At 36.5% G+C, this 17,750-nt stretch overlaps 1 protein-coding gene across 1 annotated transcript in view; it reads right to left on the bottom strand.

The window, feature by feature from the left end:
* The window catches only part of LOC110018076 (probable translation initiation factor eIF-2B subunit epsilon), a 56,159-nt gene that overhangs the window by 498 nt on the left and 37,911 nt on the right, over positions 1 to 17,750 (bottom strand). Inside the window, exons 7-9 of the mRNA XM_020715305.1 lie at positions 7,284 to 7,546; positions 6,014 to 6,143; positions 1,162 to 1,241 (exon numbers count right to left, since the gene is read on the bottom strand). Coding sequence (XP_020570964.1) covers positions 1,162 to 1,241; positions 6,014 to 6,143; positions 7,284 to 7,546 — 473 coding nt within the window. The remainder of the gene's footprint in view (positions 1 to 1,161; positions 1,242 to 6,013; positions 6,144 to 7,283; positions 7,547 to 17,750) is intronic.

Raw genomic sequence — 17,750 nt, 5'->3', positions numbered from 1 at the left:
GACCCCCAAACAACCTCTTCTTTTTAGTGCCGACATATACCTAAAAAAACATGGGCGTTTTGTATAAAAAATGATTTTAATCTATTAAATTAAATGAAATTATGACACTCAACAGGACACAATGGGAAAAAAAATCATGTAGCCGACCCCACTTAGGGGGATAAAGGTCTGTTGTTGTATAACTATGAAATAAAATTGTTAGATAATTTTCTTTTGTCTGATCGTATATTCTCGTCTTGGGAATCCAAGTTCCCAGGTCAGGTTGTGATAATAGTTCATTAATATTTTTTATTAACTTTTTCATATTCAAGCTTTTGTTTAAAGATGAATAGAAAAGGATGAAATGTTTATAGAAGGACTGGTCAGCAAATGAAAAGATAATTTTATTATTTATTTAAATCAAGTATTAGTGGATCTTTCCTTATTCTGGATTTAGAATGAAATAGAAAATTTGAATTTTACAGCCTAGTCGTCCGCCTGCCTTAGAAATTCAAAGCCCTCTAGTCGGGGCCTTGAAAATTAGCCTACCTTCACATAAATGGAATTGAATGTCTTGATTTAAAATCGGACAAAACACACTCATAGTTATAAGGATTTAAAGTGTAATTTGAAGCAAAAATGTTATCTATGCCATTTTATAAATTTAAGCTTAATTAATCTATTTGCATTTAAATTTACCAAACATTTTAATCCATATGGCATTAACCTAAATCTCTTTTTGCATTATTTACTAGTTTGTAATCTTTACATCAAGGAATTCAATACTTGGCCAGGATGCAAGTTAATACGTGCATAAAAGCGGCTTATATACTTTAGATTGATTGACGTTACAAAAACATTATACTTTTTTTTGGTTTCCCCAAAACGAGATATTTTACTTTATTACATTATTATTATTTATTATTGGCATGTCAAGCTCCGTTAGAACTTATAAATAATTTGAGGACTCGGTGACACTATCACAGATATATATGCATGCATCGGAGGACTTTTGGTCATCAAAATCATTTGTAAATCTAAAATCCAAAACTTCCAATGTATAATTTTATCCATCAAAATAGCAATACATGATAAATCTAACACTTTTGAATAATATATTTCTCCCACATTTAAATCAACAAATGAAAACCCAAGAGAAACCTCAAAGAACAAGAACCGTACCTCAGATGTCCCCAACCTATTCATATCTGAGGTACCAAAACCAATATCCACTTTCTGAGTATTCATCATAGTAGCAATTGCTGTGACATGAGTGATTGCATGTTAATCCACCAAAAATAAATAACAAACTTAAAGACGCAAGTTATTGAAAAAGTGAAATACAGTACCAATAAGATAAAGATGATATGCATACTGCAACCATCATTCTGCGGTGGTTAGAAAGCAACAGAATATCCCAGTTTAAAGGAAGCTTGAAAGCATAAACAAATGAAGGAAAATTCCACCTGCTATTCCAGCACAACACAGAATAATAGTAGGCTATCAATGTGTGAAATAACGTAAAATTTGTTTTGACAGCAGTGAAATTCTGAAAAATGTTTTAATTCTTGACCATCAAGATATTGTCTGATTTAGCCTAATAGTCTAGAGTTTTCTCACCTTGGAGCAACTTTTCAGGGATTCGCCCATCGCAGGAGAGTTCCTATATGACCACACAACTTAGAAGTTTCTGATAAATTTCCTATCACTGTACCAAAAAGTGCCAAAATATTTTCATGGCTTAGCTTTATACTACTTCAGGGGCATCATAATCATTATCATTTCGTAATAGCCCGAACGCTCAACCATCAAGATATTATTCAATTCAGTTTAACAGCCTCAAAGTCTTATCCCCTTGGTATTGCAAAGTTTTAGCCCATCCCAAGAGAACTCTCTAGTATGTTAACCACCACACCTTCTCCACATTATAATAGGGACAAATGTGTCAATGATGACATAGAATGCTGAATAATAGTCATTGTATGGCACAAATCAAAATCAAGATGCATCGCGCTAACCAAAACCAACAAACTATTGCTCATTCAGCAAAACAAACTTCACTAATGAATCTGAATCATTGCAACCAGCTAAGGATATTGGCATTAATGGACACATTGCAAATAAAGAAGACAAAAAAGTTACCAAAAAGTACACAAATGTCTTCCACTCACAAAACAGACTATGTCAGCATATCTGGAACATTGAAATCATCTAAAAAGAGCATTTTGTGACCAATTCGATCAAATATGATGAAAACAGCATAGTATAAATGTGATGTCCTATGAATTGGATCAGAATTACCTCGACCACCATCAAAATTGATCAAACATTGTTTGATCGACATTACAACAGCTAGAACATCATAAATACTTGATATGAAGAGCCATAATGACTGATTTCCCAAACAAAAGCAAAATGAAAAATTTGCCTGCACGCGAGGCCAACAACACAAGTATCGAGATGCATGAAACACACTCACAAAATGTCAAAATATGAATTTTTAAAGCCCATAGAGCATGGATAACATAAGAGTTTCGCCATCTAAGTCACAAATTTGAATTCTTGAACACGTCATGCACATATCCACTCAAATTGTAAGACATTATCCAAACATTTGATCATTCAACAAGAACATCAATTCAAAATAAGAAGTCAGATTCCATTAAAAACCTTAAAATGAACCAATTAGAATATAGTCAGCGCAAGCCTAGCTAGTTCATTGAATGGGTCGAAAACCTCCACTTGAATCCTACCCAACCAAAGTCAAATACGAACCAACAAGGCATGAAAAATACTTAGTTTGTGATGAGTTAGGATCAACCTGACTCAAAATTTGCATAATTACCAGACTTAAAATTATATATTTAAGTAATTATTTTGAGATTGACCCAAACTCAACCTTTTGTTTTGAGTCACTTAAGAAGACTCGAACCCAACTCAAATCTTACGTCAGTTTTGCCCAAACCTGAGTTTTTCTGTCCTCTTTGAGTAAGACAAATATGCAAGATCAAAATATTGACATCCCTACACATAAATACAAGGTAGTTATACTGAAATGTGGATCTAGCACAACAACGATACTAGAAGCTAAGTCTTAGTGGTCTTCGCTAAGCTCCACATTTGTAATAGCCAAACCTCTTAACTATCAAAATAATGTTCTCTTTAGCCTAATGGCCTCATGTTTTTTTTAACCTAGTGGCCTCGTGGTGTTGTCCTCTAGATGTAACACCAAGGAGTTCAACCATCTAAGGAGTGCTCCTATACAAGCATACTTAAGTTTGAAATTTCTAATAAAATTTCGACCCTGCACTAAAAGGTGCCTTCATTTCAAAGATTTCAACTTTATTCTACTTAAAGAATTTCACAATCACTACATATCCTAATAGATAAACCTTAATCTTGAATCTCAATCAATTCTCGTTCAAATACTTAGAGAAATTCAACATTTCTTAAGAATTCAAAAGCATAATGATCCAAGCCTAAACATAACCCAGCCCATTTATTTAAGTTCAAAAACAAACTTAAATGTTGCTCAACAAATAACTAGATAAAAAAACTTGATTGAGAATAATATAACTCATATATTCCTTAATTAAAATTTGATTAAATATAATTTATTTGATTCCTTTTTTAATAACAATATACTAAATATTTATTTACTTCATTATCTTAGTTACTTCACTAATTATCATATTCAGTTCTATAAATCCACCTCATTTAGTGGGATAAAAGCTTGTTCTTGTTGTTGTAGTTCTACATATCCACCTCTTATAACTTCCACCTCTGATTCCACAATTCCATAAAACAATTATATTAAAATAGAAAATAACTCGATGGTCAATAATTCGAGAAATTAAAAATAGTATCAGAGCAATACACAAGTTGAAAGATAGAAACTATCATAAAACATAGTGATATATCATGTGACATCAGAGTAAACCCAAACCACAAAAAATGAATTATTATTACTGAAATTCAAAACGGTTACAACGAAGACTCATCAAAACAGAAAATAAACGACAAACAAACACAAACAACGCCCTAGGAAGAGGATGCATGTGTTGTACCCTAGTCGGGGCTTGCGGCAGCATAGGCAGCATCAGCAGAAGGGTTGGGCGTTAGTTCTTGCAATAGGTGGGGGTGAGAGGGGTTGTGCGGGTAGCAAGGTAGAGTGGTGCAGCTGTGAAGGGAAAATAGAGTGCGGGAGGGAGTTACGGGTTGAGTGGAAGATTGGGTGGAATTGTTGGAGGACTGGAGGGCTTGGAACGGATGGTATGGGAGTTACGACGAGGCAAAGAACTTGTATGAGAGTTGCGGCTGGGAGGAAGTAGACGGGAAGGGGGTTACCACATTCCAGCTACTAGTAGAGAGGAAACCGGTGATTGTATGAGTGTTGGTAGGTGGACGACAGAGAGAAGAGGGGCGTGGGAGAGATAGACGGTAGCAAGAAAATGCGCGGCAAAGTTGGGGAAGATAAGTGTCCCCGCACAATCAAGTTATAGCCGGAGCACCCCCCGAAACCTTGAAGAAGATCAACATCTCGGACAGGTTACAGCCGGAGCACCTTCTCGCGGTCAGATACAACCGTGGGAAAATGGGAAGTCGGAGGCTGTCCAAACAAGAATCACCACAAAAACTGAGCCCTAAAACCAAATAACAGCAAATTTATAATAAACTGAGATAACTAAAAGGGTGGAAGGAAAGGAGGAGGCATACCAGTTCACCCTCGCAACTGAACTAGCACCTCTTCTGAACCGATAGCCTGATTTAGTCCCCTGCAAGCCCCCGTCATCATGTGAGCTATCACTTGAACTTGTGTTACACAAGAGCACTAAGGTGACCCCCTAAGAAGTCACACTAAAGGGACAAAACCACAAAGCCATAGCACGAAGCATACAATATTTTAATGGTCAAGAATTAAGGCCATAACAAATATTAGTTAAAACCATACTAGTTTGGTCTCTAACATCAATTGCTATGCTAGAAAAACTTCACAATACGACTACATGAAGTGTTAAATGTAGAGCATTCCAATATTAGACCTAACATAAGAACTCAACTTAAATAAACATTAACAATATGACTACATGAAGTGTTAAATGTAGAGCATTCCAATATTAGACCTAACATAAGAACTCAACTTAAATAAACATTAAAAATTCAAATTTTGTGCAAGATTTAGGTCGGATTCAAGTAAAGTTAAGTGACTCTAGACAAATATAGACAAGCCTGAGTTAACCCGAAAAATGATGACTTCATTATATGATTTTTAAATTGAACTAATTCTTGTATTACGCCAAAACAGACAATATCTCAATGGTTAAGAGTCCAGGCAATTACATTTTCTTGATATTGTAATTACTTATGATAAATCTCTACTTTCTACCATGCTGCCCAAAAATTATAAAAAAGTTTACCAATAGCACTAATGCTTTATTTGTCGTGGAAGTTTTCACATTTCCCTGGAAATGAAATTAATTCTTATTCATCATACGACTAAATCAAAATAAATACTTCTTTCAGTCATTTTTAAATAATCTCCAAAAAGAGGTTTCACAGACTATCTTCACAAGGGAGTTATGCATATGTGAGTAAAAATTAGTCTAGGGAGGATAGGCATTATATTAGCAAAAATTTTAATACAAGATATTAGTCCAGCAATTCATCAAAATTTAAATCAAATTGGTCCTAGAGTCAACTTTAACATTTCTTTAGACAGAAATAAGCTAATGACAACTTCCCATTAGAGGCATTCTGAAATTTTTAGGATCAGTATCGCTACTTAATACTACCTCAAACTAACAAGATAGGCCCCTAAAAGTTAAATAATTCCATCATAAGAAACTTTCTTTCGCCATTTTTTAAGAAGTTAACAGTATAACCAAATTGGTTCAATTTTAGTGAGTAGGGGGATTGAATACTTCGAAAACATTAAGACAAAAATAGGCACAACTGAAAAAATTAGAGATCATTTTGATCATTTACTCGATTAATTAAAACTAATAGTATAAATTTTCAAAGAATGAATATTTACATGGGCTTTCGATAATTCCCGTGCTAGCATCAGCATATTCCAATTCTTCATCACTATCCTGCTTGGATGGTTGTGGAAGAAGGGAAACATTCGAGTAAGCAGGAATCACTATTTGCTGCCCAACCTCAACCTGCAAGAAAATTTTATATCATGTAATCACATTCAACAGAGTATTTATGCTTGTTGAACAAAGAAATCAAAGCTGGTTAAGCTAGATATTTAGCAACTCTGTATCACATATAAAAAAATAGTCCATCTTAGTTCCTAAAGAAGCAAGCCAAAATCTAACTAGGATCAAATTGGCATTCTTTCAGACTAAGAAAAAAATAATAATAAAAAACTAGTGCAACAGTTGCAACCATAAAAATAACTGTGAGCTTGTTGAGTGAATGTATGAATTGTTAAGCATTTTACTCAAAAATCATTTTAAAGAATTTCTATCAAGGTGTCCTTATGTGAACCATTTTTTTCCTTACTTCACTGAAACTAATTCGAATTGACTTTCAATTATCTTATCTTCAATAAATATCACTCCAATATAATTTCTATTAAAGCCATTTGTTAAATTTACCCTTCCTAATTTCATCAAATATCCATCTTAACATTGACATTTCTTATCACATTCAACTTAAATATCTAGAATTTTTTACAACACAATCTTTAAATTCATATAGCATCGCCAATATAATTATGATTTTATAAACTTTAAGTCACTGCCTGGTTTACGAGTTTGAAATTATCAAGGCGTAATCAGATGATCAAATCATGAAATTTCTCTTTCGTGTGGTTGATGTGTGTGTGTGTGTGTGTGTGTGTGTGTGAGAGAGAGAGAGAGAGAGAGAGAGGGAGAGAGACAAAATTTATTATCCTTCCTTACTGTTTTCAAACAGTTAAAACTTTAATGCATGAGCAATCGTGGGCATTTAGCAAAATAATCCAAGAAATTTACTAATAAAACTTTCAAATGACAGCTTCTACTTATTGGCACTTCTAATTGGTATTAAACTAAGTTACCATACAATTCATGTCCTTATTATTTCATATGGCACCCAAGATTTAATCCAACCAAACATTGTCAATTAGATAAATTACAAACTTTTGAAGACAATAATGTCAAGGCAGTTAAACCAAATAAATCAGTAAACATTCAATACCCACAAGTACAAAGACATGAAACAGAATACAGAAGACAAATTAAGAATGAAAAAGGGTAAAAAAAAATTAAACCATAAATAAATGGCATCAAAACTATGATATGAACATCAATTACCTTGAAGGATAATATGACGCCAGGCTCAAGAACTACACCTGTCCTTAGATGAACACCGTCACAAACAACAGCATGGCTTAATTTACAACCATCTTCAATGATGACATTATCCCATATATAAGAACCTTCTATTACAACATTGTGCCCGATTGTGCAACCTTGACCGATCACTGAATTAGAGATAATAGTATCATCACCAACTGTGGCTGCATTACCAAGCACGGTAAAAGCATCAATGCGTGCAGAACGTGACTGGACAACCTCTGGAAAGATAAGTGGAATGTTAAAAATCATTAGCATGAACTAAGTACAAAATGCCGTAACTGATACAGACAATTTCACTGCAATAGGTTGTTCAAAAACTATCAAATTCAAATGCAATCAATTATCCGAAGAAACAATAAGCAAGTTATCTATTTAAATGTTGTAAGTTTTAAAGGACTCTCAATCCCTAAATTAGACAAAAAATACAGATTTGCAGCAGATTTTGTGCATCATTAATTTTTTATTCCGATTTAAGAAGAAATATACTCTTCCTTACAACAATATGTTCTTCCATACAACAGGCAAACGCTCCTGCTCTATGCATTTCTTTTCTTCATGGATTGTATATTACTTTTCCAAACATTGATAATTAATAATCAGCTCTACAATCATCATAAGTTTCAACCGTAGCCAACTCAAAAAGTCATAGAAAAAAAATCAACTGTTAATAATTCAGTGTCAGTATCTCTAAGATATAGAATCCTCGATCAAACAAAATGAAGCCAATTTTCTTTCTTGATATTCCAACTTGCACGGGCAGTTAATACATAAAAGAAAACAAAAAAAATGTAGTCCTTTGATTTAATATTACATAACAAAAAAATTTCCAACATATTAACAATATACAATTTCAGCATTTACTGCAGTTTCTCAGAAGGAATACTTTCATTAACATCTCATCACTTAAAGCATGCACAAAAATCAAACAAAGAGAGAAAGAAGAAATATGCTAAAAATATGCAACATGTCATATCTGGAACTGAGATTTCGATTTAGTGAGAATGTGATCGAGTACAAGATTTCAACCAGATCAAATCAATACATAAACCTCAGGTGGCTAAAAGAAATCAACTAAAATTCAAACTTCATAAAAAACATGAACTAGATCAGTTTCTAATTATGGCTAAAGATCTCAAAATTTTAAAATTTGAATAATTTTAAGAGATTTGTTTTCTATTGATAAGAATTGGTTTGAATTTGAATGATAGTTGGGATTGATATAATTAATATTTTTAAAAGTGCGCTTCAAGTGCAAAGCAAAGCGAAACGCGTGAAGCCAGCTTTGCTTTGTTTAAGCATGTTTTGAAGCGTTGAAGCAAAGTGGTAGGTTCAATTCATAATTTAGCAAGAGGGAATAAAGGGCTATTGAATTAATTTAGCTTGTTTTATGAAAATTGAGACTTTATTGGTTTATGTATGCTTTAAAATTTAGAGTTTGTTTTCAGGTATAATATTTATTTTACAATTTTTAAGTTTTTAAGTACTAAAATAAATTATTAAAATTTATTAAAAATTTTAATTTGCAGCTTCACCCTCAATATTTTCCTTCAAGTTAGGTATTATATCAATTCTTTTTTATCTTATATTAACTTTTAAGTTATTCTTTATATTTTATAATCATTAATAAAGATATTTATACAATAATAATTTTATATAACCTTTTAGTAGTTTAGTTAATAAAAGTACTGCTTTGCTTTGCGCTATGCTTTGAAGCAAAAATAAAGCCTTGTGCATCGCATTGTGCTTTACACTCAGATAACAATAGATAGAACTACTTAAGCATTTTAATATTTGATATTACACTAGTAACACTATTTATATAGAGAGAGATTCATAATTAATATTTGAATTATTTATGATAAACAATTGAATGAATGAAATCATTTGAAGCAAAATGAGTGAAAACCTCTCATTTGAATGGACAGATGTGCAAAAAAACATTTCATTAATTTCATAAGTGGCACAGAATCAGGACCAATGTTTATTAACTGTGAAGGGGACTATGAAGATAAGTTTTACATTATCAGTGAAATTAAAGAAGTAATTGTGAGTGTATGTTCAAATAAAAGGGTTCAAGAAATCACTGATAAAACACCTGTGTTGAGAGCTGTCAGAGCATTGATTGAGGCTCGGTATCATCATATATTTGGACTTCTTGTATTGTTCATACATTAGACTTAATATTGAAGAATATATGCATTCCAAAGAGTATGGAATGAAATAAAAATCAATTATGAGCAATGTAGCTGGATAATTGATAATACGGGAGCTGTCAATTTTATTAAAACTTTCATTATGAATTATTTATTAAAATTGTCAATATTCAATAAGTTTGTAAAGCTGAAAATGTTGGCTATTACAGAGACCCATTTTGCATCAAATATAGTCATTCTTAAGAGATTCAAAGCAATAAAACAATAGCTGCAAACAATGGTGATCAGTGAGAGGTGATGAATGCATCATGAAGGTGATATAAACAAGAGAAAATTTGTTAAGAAAAAAAAACTTGAATGATGTGTGGTGGGATAAAATTAATATTTTATTACCTATACAGAACTTGAATATGATATGTTGAGACTGGCTAATGTAGATAAACCATGTATCTACCTTTGTCTATGAAATGAGAGATTCTATGATAGGAAATGTGAAAATTCTATCAACACGAAGTAAGAAAAACAAAGAAGAACATCTTTCGTAAAGTTGTATATGATATTCAAGTAAAATAATGAAATAAAAGCAACACCCGTCATCATTTTTATCTCACTCTATCAATCCAATGTATGATTTGATTTAATATTTATCTTTTAAATCATAATTTAGATTAGTTTTTGTTAGAAATTATTTAGTTTATTAGTTTTTGTTAGTTCTGGTTATTTCCTATTTGTTGTATTTCCTAGTTTATGACTTTCCATTTATCATCGAGTAGTAATTAGGTAGAGATTTTAGTATTATATTTTTTTCTTATTTTAGAATCATTGTATCATGTATTTATACCTCTTTCAATACCAATAACATCATCCTGCTCAATTCCCAAAACCTAAATGGTATCAGAGCCGCTGATCATACCCTAGTCATCAGGACAATACCCTAACCGTCGGAACTTCCCTGCAAACCTTCCTCCGCAGTTTTTCAGTCATCCAATCCCTTCTTTGCAAGCTCTGACGCCAGCAGCCTCTCCCCTGCTAGCTCTCCCACCGTCGAACCTCCCTCCTGTCAGCCAGATCTCTTTCTAGAACCGCTAGAACTCTCTTCTTCGGCCAAAACCCTCTCATGTAGACCCTTCCGCCGTCGGACCTCCCTCCTGTCGGATACAAGCCCTATTTTATTGTCAGTTGCATAAGAGTCCGTCTACATCTATTTCTCGGCACCCACACCTCATATTTGACTCCGTTAGTGTCATAGTGAATTCACCCACTACTGAGCTTTCATTCTAGAATGCCCTTGAGTCCAAAGGAGGATTGGCACCTACCTCAATTCCTCCGCAAACCGGAGAACATGACAAGCCCATGGATTTTCTGATCACCACTCACAAACTCAACGGCTCGAATTCCCACCAATTGTCTCAAGCCATTTCGATGTTCGTCAAAGATTAGGGTAAATTTGGTCCCCTCACAAGTGCAATTTGTAACCTCCAAAGACTGGACTAGCATATGCAGCAGAAGAAGGGGAGAATTTCATGGTTATGTCATGGCTGATTAATTCCATGGAGACCTCGATTGACCTTTCATACATGTTTCTTCCGTCTGCCAGTACTCTTTGGACTGTCATTCGAGATATCTACTCAGACGTAAGGAACTATGAACAACTCTATAAAATTTCTAATAAGATCTGTAAGGCAATACAGGGATCAAAGACAGTCACAAAGTACTACAATGATTTGGTTGTCTTAAGGATGGAATGTGGCCTCTATTATAACTACATGTGGGACTCTCCCGCAGATCTTTCTCTCTTACAAAAAATTCCAGACAAGGATCTTGTATCTTGTGTACCAATTACTAGCAAGCCTGAACAAGGGTCTCAATGAAGTCTGTGGTCGTATACTTGATCGTGATCCTCTTCCTCCAACTTGGGTGTCATTCACTGATTTCCACCGCAAAGAAAGACGAAGACTTATCATGCTCGACAACTCCACTAATTCAGCTGAGTCTTCAACCTTGGTCTCCAACAGTGCCCACACTCTGTCACGTCGTTGTGCACCAATCACTCCACTTGTGATTTTTGTCACAAGCTCTACCATACCTATGATAAGTGTTGGAAGCTCCATGGGAAGCTGACAAATAACTCCTCAACCAAATCTTCCGCAGTTCAAGGTATTGCTACAACCTCAGAATCCATCAAGCGTCAGATGGAGCACTTAGGGCCCATTTGGCACAGCTTTTTCGACGCGTTGCGTTTTAAAAATGCAGGTCTGCCCTTTTGGAAATCGCAACGCAGCGACGTTCGAAATAATTTATGTTCAAATGCGGTAGCAGGTCAACCCTGCTGCCCGCGTTTCTTCGCATGCATTTACTCTGCGTCCTTCTCTGCGTTTCTTTTTTCTCTCGACGCTCCCTCTCTTGCATTCCTTCTGCCCTGGCTACCTCTCTCGATCACTTAACACCGTTGCCGAGGTATCCCTCGTTTCTCTCGCGCCTCTCTCACACATTTTAAGCGGCTCTCTCCAGTGGCAACTTGCATTTCTCTTCTCTCTTTTCCCTCTGATCTCTGGTTTTTGTGCACGGTATGTAAATAAAGCGCTCATTTTCGATGGAATGGCTTTCTCTTTGCGATTTGTAGCTTTCTAATTTGTTGTTTGTAGGGTTTTGTGAGAATTTTAAGGAATCGATCTCATTTTCCAAACGATTTGTGGCTTTCTCAAATGACTTTCTCATTTTCCTCTCTGGTTAGAATTTTGTGACTTTCTCAAATGGCTTTCTCTTTTTCCTCTCTCTGAGATTTGCGGCTCTCTCAAATGGCTTTCTTTGTGGGAATTTTGTCAATTTTTCAAGTTCTGTTATTTCTATGGTTCTGCGATTTGTTTGGATGTCCTATATTCAGATAGCACCGTTTTGGGCGCCCTATGTGTAGATAACAATATTTCGGGTGCCCTATATGTTACTAAATTGAAAAATGGATGAAAAAAGGATCTTGATTTGTAGACAGCACTGTTTAAGGTGCCCAAAGGAGCTTGATTTGTTGACAACACTGTTTCAGGTGCCCAGTTTGTAGATAGCAGTGTTTCGGGTGCCCATTATGTTACTGCATTGAAAAATGGATCAAAAAAGGAGCTTGATTTGTAGACAACGCTGTTTCAGTGCCTTGTATGCCACTACCTCAATTAAAAAAATATTGATTGATAGCACTGTTTCGGGTTTCATATAAGTAATTGCCTCATATGAAAGAGAGTGCTTGATTTGTAGATAGTAATGGTTCGGGTGATTGTATGTAATTGCCTCAAATGAAAAATATGGGATGGGGTTCTACCATTACCTTTAATATTTGTGTTAGAATTTGAAAAATGGATGAAAGAGGGTGATGATTTTGGTTGTAGGTTATGAGGAGGTGGTAGTGTGTAGTGGGAGAAGGAGATGTGGGGGTGGTAGAGTGGTGTGGTGTGCTATTGATTTCGGTGGTGGAGTGGTGTGGTATGCTAATGATGTTGGTGGTTGGTGGCGTTGAGGAGGTTGGAGTGTGGTTTGGAGAAGGTGGTGTGGTGTGGATGAGGTGGTGCGAAGGTGGTTAGTGTGTGGAGGTGTTAGCATCTGTGTGGAGCTATGTGGAGGGATGTGGTTGGTCTGTGGAGGTGGTAGTGCCTTGATGTGTGTGGTTGGTGTGTGGTTAAGTGTTTGGTTGTGTAGACGTGTTGGTATCTATGTGGTTGAGTTTGTGTAGAGTTGTGTCGGCAGCAAAAGGGTTGAGGTGGTGGTAGTGGTGTATGTGTTGGCGTATTGATGTGCTAGTGTGCGGAGGTCTTGGTGTGGAGGTGGTGTCTGTGTGTTGGTGTCAGTGTGGTGTCTGTGTGGTGGTGATGGTGTCTGTGTGGAGGTATTAGTGTGTGATTTTGGAGGTGGTGGTTAGTGTGTGGTTGTGTTTGTGTGGAGGTGTTGTTGTGTGGAGGTGGTCATGGTGGTGTGGTGTATGTGGTTTTGTCTCGATGTGCTGGTGTGTGGAGGTGTTGATGATGATATAGCGGCTATACTCGGCATACCAAAACCTCAATCCCACTGGTTTCACCAAAAATTAAACCAACATCACCTCCATCCACTCTTTGTGTCTGTACAAGCCCCTATAGTTAATTATATCTTAAATGACCGAAGTCACCTAAGAAAACTCTCGATAAAAATCAGGGAATATTATCTTCAAAGATGTCAAAAGGATAGGACTTTTCAACGAAATCGGACGAAGAGGTGTAAAAGGGGAAAAGCTCGAATCTGGAACATTATTGAGGAATCCAAATGAAGAGAAACTAGGGTAGGCCACGGATCCTGAGGAGAACCTCAGTGACTTCTCAGTTTATCTTATGATTTGGCTCCAGTTTTGAGAAGAAATTATTAAAGTGTTTCATCCTGCCAATTTTATTTAATTAGGGTTTATATTTTCGTGACATTGTCACACAAATTGCCTAGAAGATATGAGGGTTTACGTCGTATCGGACGACAACCTCGGAACCTAGAACGAGTTAGGGTTTAAGTCGTACAGCGGAGCTATACGAATGTCTAAAGAAAAAGTGAAGGATTTATGTTGCGCCAGGCAAACAACCTCGAAATCCTATGGATCGTTGTTTAATTTCTAGAAAAAGGGATGGTTTTGCTGGGGAAGACATGTTTTGTTATTGAAGATGGTCGTGCTGCCCACTGCGTTAGCTCCAAGCTCCCCGGCATGACGATAGGGTGTCCAGTTATAGTGTTAAATCAAACGGCCCTATGGTTGTAGTCCTCTAAACATCCTATGCAAAAAGAAAACATGCTTAAAGTTATATAATATAAAGTGTGCAACGCATGAACAAACAATAGAATGCACGTAGAATAGTAGTACGCAAAAACAGAAGCAGTATAACATGTATACATGAAGAACATTAGCAGGTAGAAACAGGACAAGTATAACATGCTATACAATACGTTAGCAGTTGGAAACAGGAACAGTATAATATGCTATACAGGAAGAACAGCAGCAGGTAGAAACAGGAAAAGTGTAACATGCTTTACAGGAAGAGCAGTAGCAGGTAGAAAACATGACAAGTGTAACATGCTTTACAGGAAGAGCAGTAGCAGGTAGAAAACAGGACAAGTATAACATGTTTCATAGGAAGAGCAGTAGCAGATAGAAAACAGAACAAGTATAACATGTTGTACAGTACGGTAGCAGGTAGAAACAGAAAAATTAAGTGTTCTAAAATGTAAAGCAAACATGTACACCCGTGAGATCTATGTTCCTTAAGCATAGCAAGCCTAAATGCATCTCAAAAAAGCAAAGTCCGGAAGAGAATGTCATCTAGGAAATCCGAGGAAAAGCGGAGAACTCGAGAAAAATCAACGAAAAAGACTCAAGTAAAAGAAAATCCTCAAAACTGCTGGGAAAATCCCGAAAGAAAGGAAAAGTAACACGAGTGCCCTGTCCCAAAGCTTCGTTAAAACAAAAAAAAAAGATTCGGATGAGGGGGACCGCAAGCACTCGTATGGGACTAGACTCAGCTGTATATTTATTCTACAGGCATTCGTCAAGTTGACAAGGTATTTTAAAATTTATGTTTTTGACATACACACAAATTTTAAAAATGCAAAGAAGAGTCATCAATTTTGTTTCGTAGAAAAGTATGTTTTTGTTTGGAAATGGTTTATCAAAACTTATCTTTTTTTTAAAAAAAAAATTTGTTGTCCACGAGTTGATTACGCTGTCAACGTGGACCCGCCAACAACCTGAGGAGGTTCGAGCCAACTCCCGCTAGACTTATGTCGGCGAAGTATACCATATTCTATTGTTCATCAAATGTCTAGATCTTGATGATATAGGATAGAGCATCTTTCTGCTCTATTTTCGGAGTGCCTTTATCATCAACACCGTACGCCCCAAAACGACTACTTGCGACCTTGTTTGATAGTTTCACGTATAGCAAAAAGCTATACGTGGACACTTATGCATCGGGCATAAGCATCGAAAACCGAACCAAGAAGCGAGGAAAGAAAAGAACAAAAATGGGGTGAGAGAGAGAATGCACTGATTCATCTAAAACACCGAAAAGGAGATTGGATCAGTTCTCAAAACTCGTATCGAAAAGACCTGGAAAAGTAGGGTCCGAGGTCTTTCCTAACAGACATAAAATATCCCTTTGCGCTGATTCTCCAAACCCCAAGAACGCAGGATTAATCAAATCAACCAAATGCTCTCCCAAATAAAGCTTGCAAATCCTCCCTAGATCCCAAAGTTGATATCAAAATCTTCCAACTTTCGTCACATAAATGCTCACGATCGGGATCACTACAAAGAGATGAACAGCAGGTAGGACTCACGGCCAAGGCAAAACCCGAGGCACAGAAGGGGAGGAAACTCACGGCTGAGGCAAACCCAATGAACAACAAGTGAGACTCACGGCCGGGGCAAACCCAAATCAATTCTCTACAAGTTTTGATATACATAGAAGAGTACAAAACATCACCAATCTCTCAAAGTAACAAGTTTGTTCCATCTACAACCATTCAAATGATTCAAACTCAACAAAAAGAAATAAATTAAACTCAAGGAATTCCAATGGGTCTCACGGGTAGGGGTAGGAACCAAAGCCAGCAAAACCACCTCCAAACCATCCCTCGGGTAAGGGCCAAACAAAGCAAACCAAGCCCCCCAACTAGAGCCAAACCGAGCCCAGTAAGGCTAAAACAAGCAAACATAACCCCTACTTTAGAGCCAAACCGAGTCCAGCAGGGCTAAAACAAACAAACACAGCCCCCACTTTAGAGCCAAACCAAGTGCAGCAGAGGCCAAACAAAACGAACATAGCCCCCAACAAACCCAGCCCCTAACTAAAGCCAAACCGAGCCCAGCAGAGGCCAAACAAAACAAACACAGCCCCTAAGTAAAGCCAAACTGAGCCCAGCAGAGGCCAAACAAAGCCCAAACATTGATACAAATTCAAGTTTTAATAGAAATTAAAATCTCAGCCACCTCTAAACAAATCAAAAATCAGTAAGAGCCCAAAGTGAGCTTCTTAAAGCTAGCAAAGAAAACTTCAACACCTCAACAAAAGGGCAACATCTCCAACTTTTGCAATGAAAACCGAGCACCAACAAAAGCCCGAAGCCGAATCATTCAATGCCCAAAACCGAGCCCAGCAATATCAAACTCCAGACTTTCGGAAAAAAATTAAAGTTCTAGTCATTTCAAGCCCAGAAACGTGACTTCAAATCAAGCCAAAACCGAGCCCAACAGGAACCGAAAGCCAAAACCGAGCCCAACAAGATTAAAACCAAGCCCAGCAATATGAAACTTCAGGCTTTCATAAAAAAAATTAAAGTTCTAGCCATTTCAAGCCAAAACCAAGCCTCCGACCCGAGGAATCACCTGCATATCTAAATATTCCAAGCATGAAACAATTCCAACAGATATTTGAACAGGGGTGATGCCTCATGAGGAGCTAAACCTAGCCCCACACATGTATAAAAAAATAAAATGAACTCTCTAGCATTCATTTTTAAGCAGCCCCCAAACATGCATAAAATAGTAAAATGCACTCCCTAGCATGCATGAAAGGCTAAATAACCTCTCCAATATTTCATACCAAACGAAAATAAGTGAAAAGCTTCATAATACTCATCCCAACATGCTTGCAAGAGGAGCAAAAATCATTTCAAAGTCATGCCTTAACTCCCTAAATGTTTCCAACGTAAACATGCCACAAGAACCATGAATATGTCATAGCCTCCCTAGTTTAGGCGAGTAACCAAGTCTAATTTTAACACATGCTCACATTTTCATTTCCAAATGCACTTGAAGTAAATATCTCAAAAATATATCCAAGTAAAATGAACTAGCATGCTGTATCCTCCATTTAACCGAGCAAGAGGAGGCTCGACAGAGAGAAAACCTCAGGAAACCAAGGCATAGGAAAGAAATGGAAGAAGAGGTACCTCCTCAATGCAAACGTAAAGCACAGCAACACAAGAAGCTACCTCAAAGAAATGCTCTCACAGAAATTCCCTTTCCAATCTCCTCACAGTCAAAATTTTTACTCTCCTCTCAGAAAACTTTTCTCAACAACCCAAAAAATTTCAAAAGTAACTATGTTTATAGGCATAGAAGAGAGGAGAAGAGAAAGGAGATCACCCCTCGACCCACGGCACTCGAATCGGGACAAAAAAGAAAAGGGACGTCCCCCTGCTCACATAAGGCGAAGCCACCGAAACCTCTCGGACCGAGCTGCCAGCCTAGTGGCAGGGGGGGGAGCAACGG

This window comes from Phalaenopsis equestris, unplaced genomic scaffold, assembly GCF_001263595.1.
Source record: "Phalaenopsis equestris unplaced genomic scaffold, ASM126359v1 Scaffold000002, whole genome shotgun sequence".
Lineage (NCBI taxonomy): Eukaryota > Viridiplantae > Streptophyta > Magnoliopsida > Asparagales > Orchidaceae > Phalaenopsis > Phalaenopsis equestris.
This window is presented reverse-complemented; position numbering and strand designations above follow the sequence as displayed.